General features: G+C 35.8%; 1 protein-coding gene across 4 annotated transcripts in view; it reads right to left on the reverse strand.

Moving 5' to 3' along the window:
* Positions 1-23,316, reverse strand: part of NDC80 (NDC80 kinetochore complex component) — a 59,727-nt gene that overhangs the window by 28,082 nt on the left and 8,329 nt on the right. For all 4 annotated transcript variants that reach the window (XM_077778135.1, XM_077778137.1, XM_077778134.1 and 1 more), the window contains 7 exons: positions 15,479-15,568; positions 12,993-13,086; positions 11,680-11,786; positions 10,720-10,864; positions 7,940-8,145; positions 2,619-2,771; positions 138-227 (listed from right to left, as the gene is read on the reverse strand). In XM_077778135.1, the coding sequence (XP_077634261.1) occupies positions 138-227; positions 2,619-2,771; positions 7,940-8,145; positions 10,720-10,864; positions 11,680-11,786; positions 12,993-13,086; positions 15,479-15,568 (885 nt within the window). The remainder of the gene's footprint in view (positions 1-137; positions 228-2,618; positions 2,772-7,939; positions 8,146-10,719; positions 10,865-11,679; positions 11,787-12,992; positions 13,087-15,478; positions 15,569-23,316) is intronic.

Here is a 23,316-nt window from a genome sequence, read left to right on the forward strand (position 1 = left end):
CTAAGTCAAGGATATAACCAACACTCATTTTCCATAATATCTTATTAAAAATTCATTCCTTAACAATTAGAAACTACAAATCACATTTAAGTGTTAAATATCTTATTTTTGCTTTTAATAACTGTTTTGTTACTTACTTGTTCTAAAGTATCCTCTAAACTCATTTTTTTATTTAGAGCTTTATTAATTTCTTCTTCAGTTTGGTTCAACAGTTCCTTGAGTGGTACCTACAAAATACATAAGAATAGGAGTTCCATATGATATATGTAATTACAAAAGTTCTCATGAGGCATCTACACATTGCAATAGTAGGAGCCAGTTTTGGAGGATAAAAAAGTGAAGTCATGATATTTTTAAACTAAATTTATACATCAGAGGGGCGCCTGGGTGGCTTAGTCGGTTAAGCATCTGACTTTCGCTTAGGTCATGATCTCGCGGTTCGTGGGTTCGAGCCCCGCATCGGGCTCTGTGCTGACTACCAGCTCAGAGCCTGGAGCCTATTTCAGTCTGTGACTCCCTCTCTCCCTGACCCTCCCCTGCTCACGCTGTCTCTCTCTCTCTCTCCTAGAAATAAATAAAACATTAAAAAAATTAAAAAAAAAATAAATTTATACATCAGAAATAAGACAATAAACTAATTTTCAACCTAATTTCTCTAACTGTAGAATGCAATTTGTTTTTTGTTTTGAATACTTCAAAGATTTTAGATTTCCTTATCGATTCTGGTGATTCACTATTATTTAAACATCTTATAAGAATATTTATTTTCACGCAGTATCTTTCTTGAAAATAATTTGTGTTTTTCTCTCAACCCTCTTCAACTGCTTAGTCTTACAATTATCTGCTTGTATTTCTTATTTTTGCTGTTCATTGGAACTCTACTGCAATAGCAAAAGACTTGAAATACAGCAAATGTCTGCACTGATTGAATAAACTACACAATGGAGGACTCTGAGGCTGCAAAAAAGGACAAGAGAAGATCTTGAAATACTACTGCAGAGAGATAACCAGGGTGGGTTGTTCCAGGAATGAAGCAAGGTGGGTGTCCTGAATAAGCAAACATTTACCAGTTTATAACAGTAATGATGAAAGTCAGGAAAAGCCAGATGGAAGAAATGCAGAGGTCAAGGTCCTAGGAAAGGGATGCAGAGCTTCCATGTCCTCTGGGTGAGACCCTCTCCTGGCATCTCCACATGTTCACCAATCTTGAAGCTCTACATATGTTTATATTCCTTGTTTGTCCTCTCTTCTAATAGTTTCCCATTATTTTTTAATTGAGATCAAACTTACTTTAAAATGATTAAATTGAAATGATTAAGTTAAAATAAATTTAATATAAAATTACCTCTTTTAAAGTGTATAGTTCAGTGGCATTTAGTACATTTACAATGTTGTATAACCAGCAGCTTTTGTTCCAAACCATCTTCATCACCAAAAGAAAATCTTGTGTGTTACTATGTTTTTAGTAGACCTTTTGAAGTTATTTATTGCTGAGTTTTAATTTTGACTGCTCTTTTTTTGAAAGATGGAATGCCTCTTTAATCTAAGAACTTTCCCCCAAATATTATTTGTGATAGTTGGGTTGTACCTTCTAAATGCTATTTCTATTTTATTGTTCTATTATTACGTAAAACTGTTCCAGAGATCAGAGAAAAAGTTTTCCTGAGAATATGCATTTTTTTTTTTTGTATTAAGTAATCCTTTCTATACTGATTTGATGCAGGGTTGTTTTTTTTTTCTTGCACCAGTGTCTGTCTACCTGCCTACTTAGCTATTGTTTGAGAATCAATTTAGTAAAAGACTAAATGTTCACTGGATGGATTTTTTTCTATTGAAAGTGAGTCTGACTTTATTTAATCAAAGTCTGTTCAGCAAATAAACTGTGATCACTGGGAAAGTAGAAACTGTATCTTTTTGGGTGTTTCATCTCTAGCACCTATCTGGTATGGAATATGTACTCAATAAACAATTTATTGAATGAATGATTCTCAAGGGAAAAATGCATAGTTTTATACTGTAACTGGTAGTCTTTGTTCAAAAACTAAGTATTTTGAAAATTGACATTTTTGTGGGGGACACCAAAATACTAAAATCTGTGAATAATTAAGAAGCTGCAATAGAATGATTTAAATATTTCCTTCTACAAATTACATCGTTGGCCGTATTTAAAAATTAGGTGTAGACTTTTCATTACTGACTACTGGTGTTACTTAATGCCCTCTTGTATTTCATGCCTTCATGTGTGTCCTGGTACCTGAAACCACAGGTTTTCCCACAGACCATCCCAATAAATACCACATCTTTCAAGACTTCATTCCAGGTTCACCATCTCTGTAGAAACTTTTCTTTCCTCTTAATTCTGGCAAGAATTGATCAACAGCATATCTTGTAAATATTTCTAATAAAGTGTATATATAGCAATTATTTACTCAAAGAGGAAGGTATAAGAGAGATTTCTAACTACCAAAAAGATAGAAGATAAAAAGTTTCAGTATTTATAACCTCCACTATGAACAAGCTGATGTTTAAACTGTTAGTTATAAGTAAATGAACAAGACATCAATCATATCATTTAAAAATCTTTTGGAGATTAAGTAATTAATCTCACGATTACTTACATAAACTTGGGCTCTGTATTTAACAAGGCAGTTGGCACCAGCTTCAGGATTAAACTTAATTTCAAAGTCATAACCTTTGGAATTTTCAGCACTCTTAGGAATAAGTTTTAATTTTCTGGCCAACTTGTGATACTCAGATAATTGTGTTTCAATCTGTAAGAAGAGAACACCAAAATAAATGTTAAAGTAAACCAACTAGCCACATTCCATATGGTTTTCAATTGGCATTCCTGCAATCTTACACAAAAATTATATGTATTTTTTGTAGTTTTGTAATTTGGTATATAAGCATGAAAGATATTATTCACAATCTGTAGGATAATTTAAAAACTATAATTAATGAGCACTATACTACTGTTGTTTCATTTACTACTGTTCTTCTCATTTTCAAATAGCTATGAACAAGAATCCATATTTAGGTATAAACTAAAATTTACTTTTTAAAGTGCTGGGCAGAGAAATCATGACAACGAAACAAACTTTAGATTTTATCAGTTTAAAAAATAAAACATTTTATTTATCCAAAATAAGTGAAATGTAATCATTTAAGTCTCAAATGTTATTTGAACAAAAATGTTTTACTTTTTTAAACGTTTATTTTGAGAGACAGGGGAAGAGGGGGAGGGGGACCAAGAGAGAAAATGAGCGGGGGAGGGGAAGAGAGAGAGAGAGGGAGAGAAAGAATCCCAAGCAGGCTCTGTGTTGACAGCAGGACTTCATCCCATGAACTGTGACGTCATGACCTGGGCTAAAGTCCAGAGTCGGATATTTAACTGACTGAGCCACCCAGGCACCCCTTAACAAAAATATTTTAGTAACACAATTCCATACTACCTGGTCTCCTCTTCCTTCAGGGCTCTGTTCAAATTACATCACCAGAAAGGCTTTTGCTTTAATATTGCCCCCCGAATTTCTTAATCCTCTTACTTTATTTTTATTCATAGCACTTCTTCCTACCTGACATATTCATTTTCATTGTAAGCTTCATGAAAGCAGCTGCATCCTCTCAGGATCTAACAGTGCTTGGTGTTTAGTAGATATATATTATACTGAAGATTCTTACTAATGAGTAGGAAATAATTTCAACTACTCCAATTTGTAATATAGTAGCTCTCTAGGGAGTACTAAGATATGTAGCTCTATTTGTCCTTATACTAAATGGTTTTAGAGGTAGTTGCTTCTGTTCTTCACCAGCATCTAAATGGAATAAAAATTAGTCCAGGAAAAAAAGATGATGGATAAAGGTTTATATTGAACTGTTGCATTCTGCTATCATTCTTTAATCTCTCTTGCACCTAGTAAAAGTACCCTAAGGTTTTCTGGTCTATGGCCTACTCTGACTCTGATTAGATCACTGTTTACCTATTTCCTAAATAATATTCTTCTTTTAGCCTGATCCTCCAAATAAACAGTATTTTTATACAGCTAATTCTAAGAGTTCACCTAGTCTGGAGATTCATAACTTTCCCTTTTCCATACAGTGCTTGAAAGATAAAATATATTCATTAATGTATGTTGAACACATTTCAGATTCACTGATGTAAGCTGAGCCACATCTCACTTTATTAATAAGGAAACTGAGGCTAAGAGAGGTTAGATAACAGGCTGAGGTCACATACGTATGCAATGGCAAATCCAGGGTTAAATGAGGTTTACCAAATTCTAGGTTCAAAGACTTTTGGGATCATCACTATAATCTACTTATAAATGTCTATGTTTCTCCTTGATACATAGGGACAGAGATTCCCTAGAGGGTCAGGAGGCTGAGAGAGTACAGATAGTCAAGGCAAAGCAAAAATATGGTGAAATAGGGCTAAAAAAGGAGACAATGCTTATTGTTCATGCTGAACTGTCCATTTCATAGTAAGAATTACATACATAGGTGTGTAAAATACAGACTTTTAAAAATGCAAGACAGTTAAAACCTAAGAAACTATTCGTATTATGCTTATAATGGTAACATACTTTATAAGGTGACCAGCATTAAAAGCCAGTATTTTCTTCTTGGGCAAAAACAGCTGATTTCTTTGAACTATTTTTTTTATTTTAACAATAGTGGTAAATATATTTATGAAGTAATGTACTAAGGAAAGTGCTTGAAGTAGTAGGATAGAAAACCTCATTACCGTTGGAGCAAAACAGAGATTAAATTTTTCTCAGTGAAGTATTAATTTTAGTACTATACTTACTGATAAACAAATACTCAGGTAGATAACTTCAAACCAAAATTTAATTTTGAAACTCTGTAGTGTGTTCTTATCTATTTAAAAACAGAGAGAGAGAGAGAGAGAGAGACCGACCTTGGTGGCTAGGTCAGTTAAGTGTCTGACTCTTCATTCTGGTCCAGGTCATGATCTTGAGGTTCATGAGTTTGAGCCCCGTGTTGGGCTCTGTGCTGACAGTGCAGGGCCTGCTTAGGATTCTCTCTCTCCTTCTCTCTGGATCCTTCCTCAGCATGCACTTCTCTCTTCCAAAATATGTTTGCTTATTTTTGAGAGAGACAGAGCATAAGCAGGGAGGGGCAGAGAGAGAGGGAGACACAGAATCCAAAGCAGGCTCCAAGCTGTCAGAGTAGGGCCTGATGGGGGGCTTGAACTCATGAACTGCAATATCATGACCTGAGCTAAAGTCAGACACTTAACTGGCTGAGCCACCCAGGTGCTCCTCCCTCTCTCCCAAAATAAATAAAACTTAAAAAAAAAGAGGGTCTTTTGAAAGACATGCTTTACTATTTTTCTTAAAAGATACATATTACATATTTTATTTTAGGAATGTAATAGTGTATATAGCAGAAAAGATCATTTTTGGAATTATTTAATAGGAAAACATTTGGACCCTAGACAACCTGTTAACTTACTGTTTTAGAATACAGTGGCGTCATTCCCATAATTATGCTGAATCATTAAGAAAAAGTTCATGTCTATTGAGAGCTATGTTAAAAAGAGAAAAATAGTACATAGCTAAGCAAGGCAGAAGTGTGAAACATTTATAAGGGACTTCCAACAAAAATAAGGATAGGCTTTAATTACCTAGAAATTCATATGGCCAATGAGCCCCCTTTCTCAACTAAAAGGATAAATGTTGGCTAAAAGGATAATGTACTACCTATAAAATTGAAATAAAGTCAAATAATTTGGTTTTGGTAAGGATTACAAGTGACTGCTGTTACTGAATCTGGCAGAAACGTTTAAATCCTATTATTGCATTTGACACGGTTAATTCCTTCCTGACTCCTCCTTTCTCAGCTTCTATCTTCTTGATCTCTCTGGCTAGTCCACAGGCTCTTTTAGGCTTCTTTTTAAGGGACCTTCATCCACTTCAAGATGTTGGTGCTCCCTTCCTCCTATGCATTTTTCCTTGGTGAATTCATCTACTCTTATGGCTTCAAGTACATTATATACTGATTTTTACTTAATCTACATTGCAAACCTAGATTATTTTATGCTAAGGTTCAGACTCATAATAGATTATTAGATATTTTCACCTGGACACCCCATAGACACAACAGGTAAGTATACCATCCCCATTCCTGACTGGCAATTTCTATTCCAGAGTGAGTGGTACTATAGCTTGCCTCATTGCTCAAGCCAGACACTGTGAATGTATCGCTTCTCTTTCATCAAGTCTTATTCACTCTACCTAAGTAGTCAGAGTCCACCCATTTCTTTGAATTGCCCCTAGCACTATCTAAATTCAGCTCATAAATTCTCACCACATTGCTGCCAAAGATCCTTATCTATTTTGCTCCCTTCCAATCCATTTTTCACATGACCAAAAATGAGATCTTTCTGAAATTATTATATCTGTTTAAAAATCTTAAGGGCTTCTTGGAGCTTCCAGGATAAAGTCCAAACTTTTAAATATGAAAATAATTTTTTTTTAAAGTTTTTTAATTTTTTAAAATTTATTTCTGAGACAGAGAGACAGTGTGAGCAGGGGAGGGGTAGAGAGAGAGGGAGACACAGAATCTGAAGCAGGCTCCAGGCTCTGAGCTGTCAGCACAGAGACCGACGCAGGGCTCGAACCCATGAACCATGAGATCATGACCTGAGCCGAAGTCAGACGCTTAACCGACTGAGCCCAGGCACCCCATTAAATATGGAAAGAATCTTTATTGTCTGGTTCACATTTTCTCTCTTGAGTCTTTACCTTTTGTTATGTGTACCTATCCCTTGCTATTAAGCTCAAGCCATATGAAAAGATTTTTATTTTTATTTTTTTATTTTAATGTTTTTTATTTATTTCTGAGAGACAGTCATCAGGGGAGGGTCAGAGAGAGAGGGAGACACAGAATCCGAAGCAGGCTCCAGGCTCTGAGCTAGCTGTCAGCACAGAGCCTGACGTGGAGCTCGAACCCATTAGCTGTGAGATCATGACCTGAGCCAAAGTCGGATGCCCAACTGACTGAGCCACCCAGGCGCCCCAAAAAGATTCTGATGCCAGAGGGCATCATGCTATTTTCTAAGCTTTCCCTTATACTTCTGTTTGCTGACTCCCCTATCCTTGCCGAATTAACCTTCTCACCCTTCCCACTTCAGTTCAGGTATTCTCTCCAGAAGAGAGCCCGACACGGGGCTTGAGCTCACACAGGGCTTGAACTCATTAAGTGTGAGATCATGACCTGAGTTGAAGTCAGATGCTTAAATGACTGAGCCACCCAGGCACCTCTCAAGGAAGCCTTTCTAAAATCACCTCATATATCTCCCCCACACAACACACACTACATCTGGGTTAGGTATACTAACTATATGCTTCCTCAGTACTCTCTGCAAGTATCTGTTGGAGGTCTGATCTCATGGTAGAAAAAAATCAATTAGATTGGAAGTTTCTTGAGGGGAGAGTTGAGTCTGTCTTCTTCTAAGCCCAGCATGGGAAGTGGCACACAGCAGGTATTAAATAAATGTTTGAATAGTAAATAAGTAAAGGAAGAATTGACTCACTCCATCTTCTAGAATAAAAGGCATGAGGTTTATGAAAATTATTTTTATGGCCTTAGAGACTTTTTGCTTATTTCTTGTTCACTGCTAAAAAATACAGGTTACCTGGGGCGCCTGGGTGGCTTAGTCGGTTAAGCGTCCGACTTTCGCTTAGGTCATGATCTCGCGGTTCGTGGGTTTGANAGAAATAAATTAAACATTAAAAAAAAAAAAAAGAAAAGCTGGATGGAGAAAAAATTATAACGATAGTTGAAAAAGGATTAAAAAAAATAAATAGTTTTACCTTTTTAGCCAATCTATTCTACCCACTCTGTTTTTCTTAACAGGGATAGGCCTTTACAAATTTCAGTTCTGAGTTGCCACTCTGAAAATGGTATGACATACCGCCTCTTTGCCTCTGGCATATTTTAGCTCTTCATTCCACAATTGCTGTTGTTCAGACTCCAAGTCTTTGGTTAATTTATTAATGGTCTGCTGCAATTCATTTCTTTCATGATTTATTCTCTCAATGTCTGCAACTGAGTACTTCTGGTTATCAACAATATTCTGTAGGCGAGTATTCTCCTGTTTCATTGTTTCATATTCTAGTTCTGCATTGAAAAAAACAAATTTGTTAAGAGCTTTCAATTCCTACAAAGAAATTGATACCATTATTTAATAGAGTTGATTAAGATGTCTAAAATTCCAAGTTATATACACGTATATTTTTCTTTTATTTTGTGGAGGGATAATTCCATTTTATCCCACATTTCTGAAAAATGATACGATTAAAGTTTTATGTTAGAAACTTATTTCCCTATTGGCTTGTGATGATTTTCAGAAGTACTCTATGAAAAAAATATGACCCCACACATAATGATTAGGATTGAAAATTACCACACCTAAGAGGGATGGTCTGTCAATATTCAATTCAAAGGCTTTTAATACTCCAGTATGATTCTCTTCAGTAAGTCAGAAAACCCACAAGTTTTTCACAAACAAAAATTTATATTCAAATACATCACTTTATTCTTATTTCATTGACATTTTCAGTAGCTTGATTAGATATTAAGTACCTACAGTGGTTTAAGTTCTTGCTTTGTCTATTTACCAAAATTTACAATAAAAAATGACTATATTGTACTAAGGCAAAATGGTACTTACAGACAAATAGGAAATGATCATGCAAAAGGAAGAGAAGTTATTAAACTTAAAATACTTGGGGTTATATAGAAGAGTGTTTTCCAACCTTTTGTTATTCATAACTTACAAACAATAACCTAGTACTTTTAAGCAGGCTGGGATAGATGAAGGAGAATGTTCATGACCAAAGGGGCCAAGAGAATCATCTCAAGGGCTAACAGAATCAAGATCTTGGCTCTGTTACGATTCAGTTGTAGCACTATATTTGGAAAGTTCCAACATGAGCTCAAAATAAATTAATAGTTGGCTTAAGTAAAATTTTTTACATTTATCACAGGAATCTGCACAAAAAAATCCACAATGTACAGTATCTATACAGTTTAAAAGGTCTCTTTCATTCTTGGCCACAAATGACTTTAAATAAACAAGAAAGTTAAAATACTCAGAATAAAAACATTTTAGGTTATGTTATCAAATTATTATCTCAAACTAAGTCAATCTGGAATGGTAAATGATTGCTAAAGTATCTCTCTCACCCCTTCAGCTTGCAATTGTTGGGAAAAAATTCTCACAAGAAAAGTAGAAAGTATGAATATTGTCTTGATTAAACACCAATGAGGAAGACAGAGTATTGTATTGTAAATTATTGATTTAATCACAAACATTGTTGTAATAAAAAATTAGTCTGTGGCTTCTTGTCCTCATTGAGAACAAACATTAGGAACCAAGTGTAAATTATTTAGAGTTGATTTAGAGCAAATCTAATTTATGTAATCAGAGTTTACAAAAAAAAAAAACTGAATTAGCAAATACCCCAGATAAATATTACCCTTCACTTGACAGATGGTCAATATTCCATAGACTAAGAATTAAATCAAATATCCTAAGGACTACCTACACGAATCCTCTGTGGGGCAGATACAGGCTATAAAATCCTACAAGAATAAAACTGAAGCAGGCAAACACCTCGAAAAATAGCACAGTGGGTCTACAGAGTTATTCATTTGGTAAAGTGCCATTCAATGGCTCTGCCATTTATGGATACCTTCCTTTGCTCTCCTTCTGGCACTATAGAACTATCAATTAATTCATGTGCCAGTTTTTTTAAAGTTTTATGACTGATACTTTCTTATGAAAACAAGGTTAGGAACACACAAGGATATAAACAAACTTTCTTTAGTTGGGCTTTTGCTTATAGAGAATTGTAGTACTTCCATCTTTTCATCTTACTTTTCAATCATCTTAAGTTGCCAAGTAGCCTCAGAGGCAGCGATGGAGGATAAGACAATTGTAGCAGATTGAAGCCAGCAAAGATGAAAGAATCTGGTTTACAATTATGAGGTGGAATAGAATAAATATTTATATCAGGCAGCATATGTTCTTAAGTTAGGTCCTTCTCTGCTTCAAAAATATCAGACACCTGAAAACACGTTGGAAGGCATAGAAGGTTGACTAATTAATGGCCACCCAAAGATATGTAGTCAAAATCCCTCGAATTTGTAAACATTTCCTTATTTGGAAAAGGTTTTTTTTTGCAGTTATAATTACATTAAGTATTTTGAGATGAGATTACCCTGAATTACCTAGTGGGTCCTAAATGCCATCATAAACGTCCTTAAAAGATAGAGGCTGAGAAGAAGAGAGATGGATGCACAGAAGAGGCAATGTGAGGCTGAAGGCAGAGACTGAAGTGACATGGTCAAAAGTTCAGGAATGCCATCAATAACAGAAGCTGGAAGAGTCTCCTAGACTCCTTGGAGGAAGCTTAGCCATGCTAAATTTTGGACTTTTAGCCTTCAGAACTGTGAACAAATAAGTTTCTATTGTTCTAATCCACCAAATCTGTGGGTTTGTTTTTTTTTAAATGGCAGCTTCAGAAAACTAATATATGTAGAAGGCAGTGAAAACTTGGTAGCCTGCTATACCCATTCACCACTAAAGGAGAAAAGATATGGATGACAAAGTTCTCTCTGTACATGATAAACCTCAGGCAGGTCCACATTCCAGTTTGAATGTCTTCTTTTAGCGTTGGTTGTGCTTACCTACTCTAGAAATTTCTTCATCAAGACCATTCAATTTCTGGTCAAGAATGGCTGAATGAGACTCCAAATTGCTCATGTATGCTTGATATTTTTGAACATCTGCTTGTAAGGAAGTTTTCAGTTTTCTCAATGACTCTAGACGATTCTTTAAAAGAAAAGAACATATTATTCGTATTGATAACCATTCCAAACTTTAAAGTTACACAATATTATTTAAATTCATCTTAAAATATATTAAATTTTCCTTTTACTTTTAGAGGAAGTCAAAAGAAATAAAAGGAAATTTTGGCATCACTACCTAATTAAGATATACTTTCAGGAAGTCAGTTTGGGATACAAAAAGTCAAGGGCCAGAATGAAAAAGCACAAATATTTAAAATCTGACATTTTACACAACAGTCTAGATAGTTCAGTAATACATAAAATAAAATTAGATATCTGGATATTACTATTTAGCTTTTTTTTTTTTTTTTTTACAAATAGTTTATTGTCAAATTAGTTTCCACATAACACTCAGTGCTCATCCCCACAAGTGCCCTCCTCCATGTACTATTTAGCTTTTAGAAGGCTCTAAGAATATATTATATAAACCCACTTCCCATTCCCTTTTCATTAACTACATAACTCAGGGCTTCTTGTAAATACTGCTCCCTAGAGGTGTGTAACATGGGGACCTTGTTCAAAGATCTTTTTGGTCTTATGTAAGTAGGTTAGACTCTTTCATCATATTCTGAACACCATTAGTACAAGACTGATAGATCACAAGGGAAAACAAAGCTCTAGAGATCCTAAACATGTTTTCATAGGGAGTTCTGTCATATATAAAAAAAATTAGCTTTAAAGAAGCTAATTTTGTTATTTGTTTTTTTGGGAAAGAAATAGCTGTCATGCTTTAAGGAGATCCAAAAATCCAAAAGAGCTAAGTATATAAGCCTATTGATGATAAGCATATTTACTAACCGGTTCTTTTTCTCTTTCTTGTTCCAATCTTGCAATCTGTTCATTCAATGCTTTGTTTTTTGCTGCTAATGATTCCAGCTTGGAAGCATCTACATTAAATAAATCCTCTGGAGAGAAAACCCCAAAACTTAGTGAGATCTCAATTCTGCCTAGAAACATTTTCCCCCAGGTTTTCACCATTGCTTTCTCCCTCACTTCCTTCTGGTTTGCTCAAAATACTACCAGTGAAGGATATACTACCCTCTAAAATAGTAAACCTTTCCTTTCACTACCCTGTCTATCCCCTTACCTTACTTTATTTTTTTTTCGTAGCACTTATCACCCTTTGGTTTATAGTTATTTGATTATTGTCTCTATTAGAGGTAACCTCACAGAGCAGGGATTTTCTATCTCTTATTCATTACTGTATCCTCAGTGCTTAAAGGGTGGCTTGCTCACTATTGGCATATAATAAATACTGTTTGAATAAATACTATTAATTGGCTCAATTAATTATAAAAAGAAATACCAAAGAATTCACTAAATGTCTTTTGCATTATACCACTGTGAATTTTCTTCTTTTAAAACGAAACATCATTTACCTTGCTCCCTTTCTTATGTTGGACAAGCAGAAGTTGTCCTGTTTTTTCAGCAAGATACATCTCATGGAAACATAAGGGAAATGCTTTCACCTTTTCTGCCAGTAGTGGCAAGGTGATACTCTCCTGTTTGGATTGATTCCATTGGAAAAATAGCTTTACACATCTTAAATGTATCTATTTTACTTATTACTCTATTTTATATACAAGACTATGTCAATAACAGGAAAAAAATGTAAAATAACCTCTGGAACATTTTAGAGTTAATTGGTAAATACTAGATGTCATTAGATTATTGCAGAGTGGAAAAATAAAGAATTTCTTTCCTTGGAAATATAATGGTCCATTAACTTTAATTTCTCATACACTAAAGCAAGATTATAGGGACATCACAGGAATAACATTTGGTGATTGTCTTCTGTGTTCCTGGTAGTGTGTTTGACACTTTAGGTACATGGCCACCTAATCTTGCAAAACTTTGTTAGAGAGGTTAATTAATTTGTTTAGGTCACATAACCAGGAAGGGGTTTTGCCTCAGGTCTGACTCTAACAGCATTCTTTCTGCTTAACTCTCACTTTTCTCCATCAAAGAAGCAATGAGGACAAAAATCAGTAGGCATCCAAATAAATTTAGAGTAGCTCATATAAACAATGAGTGTGGTAAAATAAGACAGCTCCATGAATATAGTTTAACACACGACTAAAAGCATGTACACTAGGAATGAGAACACTTACTCAGCTTTGACTGCAACTCTGTATTCATCTCTTCAAAGCTGTCGGCACCAGTCATGAAACTCTCATAGCATTTTATGGTGTAATCCAAAAACAACTGATTGGGTTAAGGAGATTTAAAGACAAAGCCATTATTCTTTATTTAGTGTGTTTCATTTTTCTAAGTGGGAATTTAAAATTGAATTTAAAAAATAATAATCAGGAATATGAAGTAGTTATATGAACTCATATAAATGAGACAGAAATGTCTAGGATATATAATTACATTGCATAGACTTTTGAGGTCAAACAAGGAAGCTTATTAATAAACATAATTCAGGGGGCCTGAGTGGTTCAGTGGGTTAATCATCCTGACTCCGGTTCAGGTCATGATCTCATGGTTTGTGGGTCAGAGCCCTGAGTCAGGCTCTGTGCCGATAGCTCAGAGCCTGGAGCCTGCTTTGGATACTGTGTCTCCCTCTCTCTCTGCCTCTCCTCTGCTCATGCTCATTCTCTCAAAAAATAAATAAATATTAAAAAACATAATTCAACATAAAATGCACATTCATCTTTAGGAATAGATCATCCCTATGAATGAACCTTATGAAAAACTTAATTGATGATCACCTAAGTCCAGTTAAACTGACAAAGTCAAGCTGTGAAAACCAGAATGAAAGCTATAATTATATTGTTACTTCAGTCTCAAAAGTGGCATGGTTAGTAGAGATCTAAACAGTAGAATACTGGCATTCTTAATATTTATCCAAGAGAAAGTAACCCTACAGTTTGTAGTTATGTGGTGTTTTGGTCACTTTGAAGATGCACACTTTGTTAGGAGGTGAGGATGGCTGATCAGAATTTTCCAAACCCTAGATGAAAGATATCTCCCTCAGGACAAACCAATTCCCTTTGGGCTGACTCTCTGCTAACTAAGCAACCTTTATATTCCTTGGTTCATATGGAAAGGGCACCCTGAATAGGCAGTATGAGAATTCTTCTAACTGGAAAGGTATACTGCTGATGATTAATAAATTTTCATTCTATTTCAGATCCGTCCCTTGTGAATTTGGTGACAATGAATCAGTTTCTTTAAGCTTGGTCAATTTTGACTTTGCAGATTAAAAAAACAAATTGAATTTCTGCAGTCAAATGCTTTGCCAGGAACAAACTGAGTTTCTGGATCTACAAAGCTGAGGCTAAGAATCTGGTGAAATTGGATATTTTGATAACCCTCTTTAATTAAAAACAGCTCTTCATAATTTCCAAAGTGTTGCTCTGTATATTGTCATCTGAAATAATAGTTAAAATAGCAAGAATAACTTTTACTGGTTTAACCTTTAGGATAAATGTAAAAAAATTAATGCTTAATAAATGTTGTAATTATATTTGGTTTGAAAACTGAGGTACAAATAAATCTTGTCCAGTACACATATTGCAACACAGGAGGAAAATTCTCTCAAGAGTAGGATCAAAGGCTTTCTAACTACTTCACCAGCAGGGGTCATTGCGGAAGTAGTAAAAGGTATGGTTTCTTTCTGTTTAAAAAGACCCAAAAAACAAAAAAACTCTATGATACCTCTTTGAATTATTTCCCAGGTAGATATAAAAGGTAAAACTAAAGTTGTTGCCACTTTCTTTTCAAGTCAAATGCTCGAAAGAGTGTAGATTAGAATTAGAAACAGAAAATAGTTTTTCTTCTTAGGGACCTGCATGGTGATGGATCTTTTACATGTACTAGGGCACATTAATGTTTAATTTTAATACTATAAACTATTCCTTGGAGTTGGTGTTTGCTCTATTTACACATGTAAATTTGCTTATTTTAGGAAACAGGGTAGGGTTAGTTACTTAGTTCAGGCTCCAATAAAGTATGGTTTGGGAACCAATTTAGACCATCTGTTTATGACAGAGAGAGAGAGCGTGTGCACAAGTATAAGCCAGAAAGGGGCAGAAAGAGGGAGAAAGAGGATCCAAAGCAGGCTGTGTGCTAACAGCCCCAACATGGTACTCCAACTCACAAACCGGGAGATCATAACCCAAGCCAAAATTTGATGCTTAACTGACTCAGCCACCCAGGTGCCCCAACATTTGAAATTTCTATGCCTACTTAGTTTCAAGAAATTATAATCTGATTTCAAGAGTAAATCTATTAATATTTGTTTGTTTGCTTATTTATTTATAAATGTTTATTTTTGAGAGAGAGAGAGTACATAAGCAAGAGAGGAGAAGGGAGAGGAAGAGGGAAAAGGAGAGGGAAACAGAGGATCCAAAGCGGGCTCTGCAGGAATTCAATCTGGGGCTCAAACTCACAAACCATGAGATCATGACCTAAGCCTAAATTGGATGCTTAATCGACCTAGTCACCCAGGCATTCCTCTATTAACATTGGAAACAAAAAATCAATTTTAGAAGTTTTTCAGGAAGCAAAAAGATAATCTGTACAAAAGACTACATTAATTTCTACAGTGACACAGTTAATAATACCAAGATAACTCTCCTGTTTGTGGTACCTTGTTATGCATAATTCCATCTTCAGTTTCTTCTCCCCAAGACTGTCCATCATCAAATAACGGTGAGCTTTCTTTCATGGCATTATGTAACTAATAAGTACACAAGAAACATATTTAAGTTGATAAAGTTTATGAGTAAAACACATAGTTTTTAGGTTTTGACAAATTTTAGTGTCATTTTTAGAGGATTAAATTACTGCATGAGTGAAAGTCTTGAGATGTTAATTTATTGAGTCTTAAAATACAATCCTTTTGATATTTTAATAACTAAATCATTAGGATTAAAAAAAGGATAGATTCCATATTTAGTTCTATAAAATATGCTGATCTTTATGCTGCTATTAATCCATGAAAGCATATGCATACATTTTAATGCAACTCTGAGAATCCAAAAAAAACCCCCTGTCACATAAAAGGTGAACCAGAAAGGTTATGAATTCAAGTTTGGTGCTTAAATATCATCGACAGACTCCTTCATTACGTATAAATATGAATTTCAGATTGATCATAAAATCTTCAGAAACATAACAGATAATACATTATAGCAAAACATTCAGATATTTATAATTGATAAGCTAAAAGGAAAATGGCTAAAGGTTCTTAAGGCAAAGAAATTCCATTTTGGAACACTTTTTTATAAATTTTTTTTTTTTTTTGAGAGCGAGCAAATGAGCAGGAAGAGGCAGAAGGAGAGAGAGAATATTAAACAGGTTCCACGCCCAGCACAGAACTCAATGTGGGGCTAGATACCATGACCCCGAGATCACTACCTGAGCTAAAATAGAGAGTTGGACACTTAACTGACTGAGCCATCCTGGTGCCCCTATAAATTGTTTTAAAAATATAATATTCCAAACATGAAAAATACTCTAGAAAACATAAATGAAACTACTATCAAATGTATAATGCACATCAAGCATCTAAGAAAAGGACTATGCATTAGAAATGTAAAAGAAGAATGTGGTTTCTGTTAAAAATATTTCATTAATTTTTCTCATGGTAGGACTTAACACACCAGGTTCCTGAGCGAGAATATTGTTCTTAGCTCAGAGCTGCTGGCCATATCTATTCCTTTCCTATCCCAAAGGCACTCATAAAACTTTTTGTATATCTAAGTTGGATGCAGGCGAGCTCTATAAACTCATCCTTTACTTCTTCCTTTGACTAGGTCTCAAGTGACATTCAGATTTAACTACATCTGCAAAACATGTAGGGCAGGGCCCAAGATTAAGAACAATCTTCAACCTTGTAATCAGGGTAGATAAAGACAGTGTTGCCATGTCAAAGGTCCAAGTGAATATTCTTGATACTCTGCAAAGTTCAAAAAGACCCTCATACAGGGACAAACGACTCTGCCCAGGCAGGGGAGTTAATCCATAGCCCCAATCACTGCTCTAGCCCCATCTGAGCAGAAAGCCTAGCTGGGACACATGAAAAGCTGTTTAGCTCAGAAACACTTGAACTAAGAGTCTGGAAGGCAGAACTGATCATCCACAGAGAAAGCTGGTGACCTCATTTAGAGAGGAAACTTGGGGCCTGTTCTTCTGCTTTGCCCAGGCAGGGGAACTTATTCACAACCCCACCCACTGCTAGTGTGGCTTCTGGCCCTGGCCAAACAGAAAGCCTAGCTGAAGCACCTAGATAACTGCTTAGCTCAGGAGCATATGAAGAGAGCTTGGCTAGGGCTTTGTTCATCTGCAGAGTCAAGCCAGCAACCTAGTCTAGCCAGAGTTTGGTGCAACAGTTTGATTAACTCCCCAAAAAGAATCTTGCCAGCCTTGGGGTCTGTTCTGCATCCTTCTTCTACTCTGGTAGGGAATCTAACCCACAGCCCTCCCCACTGATGACTACAGCCTCCAATCTGCTAACCAGAGCTCATGAGAATCTCAGTAGCCTACCCTATAGCCCAAATTATAGCAGCAACTGAAGAACTTGCTCTGTGGCCCTGCTATTTGGGGAGCTGATCATGCAATGTTTTCTGATTTAATTCCCAAAAAGACTAGCCAGCCATGAAGTCTGATCTGAAGTCCCAGTGGGACACGGAAGATAATTTGCTGAATTACAGTGCTATCTAAAGCTGAATACAGCCTCCAGTTCCACCTGATTGGAAAACCTAAGCAGAGCACCTGGAGTATATGTTGTAGCTCACCCTGTAACTCTCATTACAGTGGCACTGGAGTAGAGAATCTGGCTGGTGGCCCTACCACCTGCAGGGCTGGGATGGAAGGCTCCAAGGTCAGGGAGCTTAGAGCATAGTTCTGTCTAGTTTGATCCCCAAACAAGATTGGGGTCCTCATCTTTCCAATCTTGGAGCATGTATGGGGGCCCCCTCCTAGGCATGGAATCTAAGTTGCAGTCTTGCCCAATGCTTTTTACACTCTTCAGCCCACCTGACCAGAGAACCCAACGAGAGGATGTGTGAGGCTGTGTAGCCCATCCTACAGTCCCACTGACAGTGACACTTGAAGAGAAGGCATAGCTCATGGCCTTCCTTTTGTGTAGAGCAAAATCAGTGGTGGCCTCTTCTGTCCAGGGAGTTCAACACATACACATTGGTTTCAGGGCCCAAACAAGTTATGGAGGCTTTGGGGCTATTCTACTGCCCCATCAGGGCAGGAAAGCTAATTTGTAGCACTGCCTACTGCTGAGTACGGTATCTAATCCCAACTATCTAGGAAGCCTGACCAATCAATCCAGGAAATTGTTCTCAGACAGCAGCACTTTCCTCTCTCTCCTAACCTCAGAGCCTGGACAGTGACCTTTCCCAAAAATAGACCTTGATATACGCCCGACGTACCGAAGTACATTACCAGCGGACACATCTAAAAACCCATGCTGAGCTGATTGGTGAAGAACTATCTCTGCCAAAGAGATCCTCTCAAATGTGGAAGAAGAGACCACTTACTCAAATGTGCAAAGTACCATCACAAGGAATCAAGGATCATGAAAAATAAGGTAAACATGGCACTACCAAAGGAAACAAATAAAACTCTAATAACCGAGCCTAAAGAAATGGCTATCTATGAACTAATTCAGAATAATCCTCTGAAAGTGGATTAGTAAACTACAAGAACACACAGCCAATTAAACAAAATTAGAAAAATGATGCACGAGGGGCACCTGAGTGGCTCAGTCAGTTAAGCTCTTGGTTTTGCCTTGGGTCATGATCTTGCGGTTCATGGGTTTGAACTCCATGTTGGGCTCTGTACTGACAACACAGAGCATGATTAGGATTCCCTCCTTCTCTCTCTCTCTCTGCCCTTTCCCTGTGCTCTCTCTCTCAAAATAAGTAAACATTTTTTAAAAAGGAAAACAATTCAAGAACAAGAAATTCAACAAAGAAACAAAAGCTATAAAAAAAATCAAATAAATTATAGCTAAAAAAACTTATCTAAAAAGAATTAAATAGAGTTTCAAAATCAGAGTTGACCATGCAGAAGAAAGAATCAGTGGGCTATAAGACAGGATATTTGAAATTATCCAGTAAGAGAAGCAGAAAGAAAAAAGGATGAAAAAAAAGTGAAGAAAGACTATGGGACTTATGGGTCATCATCAAAAGATACAATATCTGCATTGGGAATCTGAAAAGGAGACAAGAAAGAGAAAGGGACAGAAAGTATATTTATTTAGATTTATGTAAAAAAATGTTTTTAAACTTTATTTTCAGAGAGATACAGACAATGTGAGTAGGGCAGGGGCAGAGAGAGAGGGAGAAAGAGAGAGAATCCCAAGCCAGGGCCCAATGTGGGGCTTGAACTCACGAACCGTGAGATCATGATTTGAGCTGAAATCAAGAGTTGGACACTTAACGGACTATGCCACCCAGAAGCCCCATCAAAAAGTATATTTAAAGCAATGAGAGATGAAAACTTCCCAAACCTAGGAAGAGAAATGGACATCCAGATCCATGAAATTCAAAGGACCCCAAAAGGCTGAACCCAATTTGGGCTATGTTGAGACATATAATTATGTTGTCAAAAATCAAGACAGAATTTTGAAAGCAGCAAGAGAAAAGGGAGAAGTTACATACAAGGAAACCTCCATAAGACTATTGAGAGAATTCTCAATAGAAATATTTTAGGCCAGGAAAGAAAAGGATGGCATATTCAAAATTTTGAAAGGAAAAAAACTATCAACCCCAAATACTGTATCTGACAAAACTGTCCTTCAGAAATGAAGAGATGCTCACCCTCCAAAATAAAAGCTGAGGGAGTTCACCACAAGATCTGCCTTACATGAAATCCTAAAGGGAGTTCTTTGAGTAGAAGCAAAAAGATGCTAATTAATATTGTAAAAACATATGAAGGTAGTATAAAACTCACTGGTTATGATAAACATACAAAGTCTGGTTTTCTACTATGGTAGTATGTAATTCACTTAAAACTCTAGTTTAATAGTAAAAAACAAATGTGTTAAAAAGAACCATAACTAAAATAATCTGTTATTAGAAATATAAAAACTATGTAAACTGTAACATTAAGAACCTAAAATGTAAAATGAGAAGTAAAAGTGTAAAGTTAATGAAGTTATTGTAATTATCCCTTTAAAATAGAATGTTAAAAAGATATTTCATGTAAGCCTTATGATAACCACATGGAAAAAACACAAAGTAGATACATAAAAAATGATAAAGTCAAAGTATGCCGAAACCAAAGATCATCAAATTGCAAAAGAAGATAGTAGAATAAAGACCAAGCAGAACAGACCTACAAAACAGTGAGAAAACAATTTTAAAAATGGCAATAGGTCCTTACACACCAATAATAATTACTTAAATAAGTTTTATTTTAAATATTTGTTTATTTTTGAGAAAGAGAGACGGAGTGTGAGGAGGGAAGGGTCAGAGAGAGAGGGAGACACAGAATCTGAAACAGGCTCCACGCTCTGAGCTATCAGCACAGAGCCTGGTGCAGGGCTTGAACTCATGGACCGCGAGATTATGATCTGGGCTGAAGTTGGATGCTCAACTGACTAAGCCAAACAGGCACTCCCAACCAATAATTACTTTAAATGTAAATGGATTAAACTTTCCAACCAAAATACATAGAATGACTGAGTGGACAAAAAAATACGATTCAAAAATATGCTGCCTACAAGAGACTCAGTTTAGTTTTAGAGACACAGATTGAGAGTGAAGGGATGAAAAACTATATACCGGACAAAATAGACTTTATTTTTTTATTTAAAAAAAATTTTTTTTAATGTTTTATTTATTTCTAGGAGAGAGAGAGAGGCAGCATGAGCAGAGGAGGGTCAGAGAGAGAGGGAGTCACAGACTGAAACAGGCTTCAGGCTCTGAGCTGGCAGTCAGCACAGAGTCCGACGCAGGGCTCGAACCCACGAACCGCGAGATCATGACCTAAGCGAAAGTCAGATGCTTAACCGACTAAGCCACCCAGGCGCCCCATTTTTTTTTTTAATTTTTTTTTTTACAGACAAAATAGACTTTAAAGTAAAAATGGTAAAAAGAGACAGCGAAGGTCATTACATAATGACAAAAAGGTCAATTCATTAAGAAGATAAAACACTAGCTGAGGTGCCTAGATGGCTCAGTTGGTTAAGTGCCCAACACTGATTTTGTCTCAGGATCTGATCTTGCGGTTCATGAGATCAAGACCCCTGGTGGGCTAACACTGTGGAGCTTGCTTGGGATTCTCTCTCTCCCTCCCTCTCTGCCCCCATCCCAACTCGTGCTCTCTCTTTCTCTCTCTCAAAATAAATATATCACTATAAAAAAGATAAAACATATATAAATATTTATGCAAACATTGGAGCACCTAAATATATAAAGCAAAAACTAAGACAACTAAAAGGATAAATAACAACAATATAATAGCTGGAGACTTTAATACTACATTCTTAGTAATGGAGAGATGATCCAGACAGAGAATAAGTAAATAGCAATTTGAAAACCCTACAGACCAAATGGGATTCAACAGACAAATACTGAACATTCTATCTAACAATAGCAAAATATACATTCTTCTCATGAGTACAAGGAAAATTTTCTAGGAGAGAATATGTTAGGTTACAAAACAAGTCTTAGCATGATCAAGTATCATAATAAGTATCTTCTCTTAGTATGAAACTAGAAATCAACAACAGGAAGAAAATTGGAAAAATCATGAGTACATGGAAGTTAAACATAACTCTCCTGAACAACCAATCTAATGAAGATAAATCTAAGTCCAGATGAAGTCACTGGTGAAATTTACCAAACATTTAAAGAATTAATACCAATCCTTAGAATTCTTTGAAGGATAGGGAATAATCCCAAACTTATAAGGTCAGCATGACCCTGATACAAAAGCCAGATGAGGACACTATAAGAAAACAGGCCAATATCCCTGTTTATAGTTGCAAAGTTCTCAATAAAACATTAATGAACCAAATTTAGCAGTACATTAAAAGGATCTCACCATCATCAAGTGGGATTTATTGCAGGATGCAAGGATGGTTCAACATACACAAATCAATATATGTGATACATTTCATTACTAGAAGGAATGAAAAATATCACATAATCTCAGCAAATGGAGAGGCAGTATTTGACAAAATTTAACATCTGTTCATGATAAAACTCAACAAATTACTTATAGAAGAATTGTACCTCAACATAATAAAGGGCATATATGAAAAGCCCACAGCTAACATCATACTTAAAGGTAAAAGGTTGAAAGTTTTCCTCTAAGGTCAGAAACAAGACAAATGTGCCCACTCGCAACCACTCCTATTCAATTTGGTACTGGAAGTTCTAGCCAAGAAAATGAAACAAGAAATAAAGGCATTAGAATTGAAAAGGAATAAAATTATCTCTATTTGTAGATGACATGATTTTATATGTAGAAAATACTAAAGACTCCATAAAGAACTGTTAGACCTAAGCAATGAATTCAGTAATGTTGCAGGACATAGTATTAAAATACAAAACTCAGTAGTAGTTCTATACGTTAATGATAAATTATCTGGAAAAAAAAAGTACACCATTTACAATAGCATCAGAGCAATGAAATAATTAGGAATAAATTTAAGTAACAAGGTGAAAGATCTCTATGCTGTCAACTATAGGACAGTGATGAGAGAAAATGAAAACACAAATAAATGGAAAGATAATCCTGTGTTCATGGACTGGAAAAAGTAATATTGTTAAAATGTCCATACTACCCAAAGCCATCTATAAGCTATAGATAAATGCAATCCCTTTCAAAATTCCAATGACCTTTTTTTTTTACTGGGGTAGAGAAACAATTCTAAAATTTATATAGAATCACAGAAGATGACAAATACCCAGAGAAATCCTGAGAAAGCACAATGTGGGAGGCATTACACTTCCCAGTTTCAAGCTATCTTATCAAGATATTTATTTAAATACAATACAAAGAAATTATAAAAACAACAGAGAAAAAAGTACTTTTTTTTTTTTTTTTTAAATCAGAGACTACAGGAGGCCATCCTAAGGCTGGCTAGGATTCTTAACTGGGAAAGATAATTAAAACAAGAGGCCAATGATCTCTTGTTAGCTAACAATGTTATCCACTGACATTGTTACAGTGTTCAATTCTACCACCTCAAGCAAATCAAGATAGGAAGGAGGGGATTTCAACCTACATAACACACTTGGAGGCATCTCAAGAGGTCTCTCCCCAACAGAAGCCAAAGCAGGTACTCCATGAGCTCCTGCATCAGTGTGGAAATGCTATCTCCCAACCACATAAGAATGACATAAGCTGCTTAGTCAAACAAGGGTAAAGTATTCTTTTGACAATACAAGTATTTGGTGGTGGGAACAAAGAGGTAGCTATCCACTGCTCATGGATATCACTAAGAGACAAACTGAA

This window comes from Crocuta crocuta, unplaced genomic scaffold (assembly GCF_008692635.1).
Source record: "Crocuta crocuta isolate KB4526 unplaced genomic scaffold, BGI_CrCroc_1.0 scaffold26, whole genome shotgun sequence".
Classification (NCBI taxonomy): domain Eukaryota; kingdom Metazoa; phylum Chordata; class Mammalia; order Carnivora; family Hyaenidae; genus Crocuta; species Crocuta crocuta.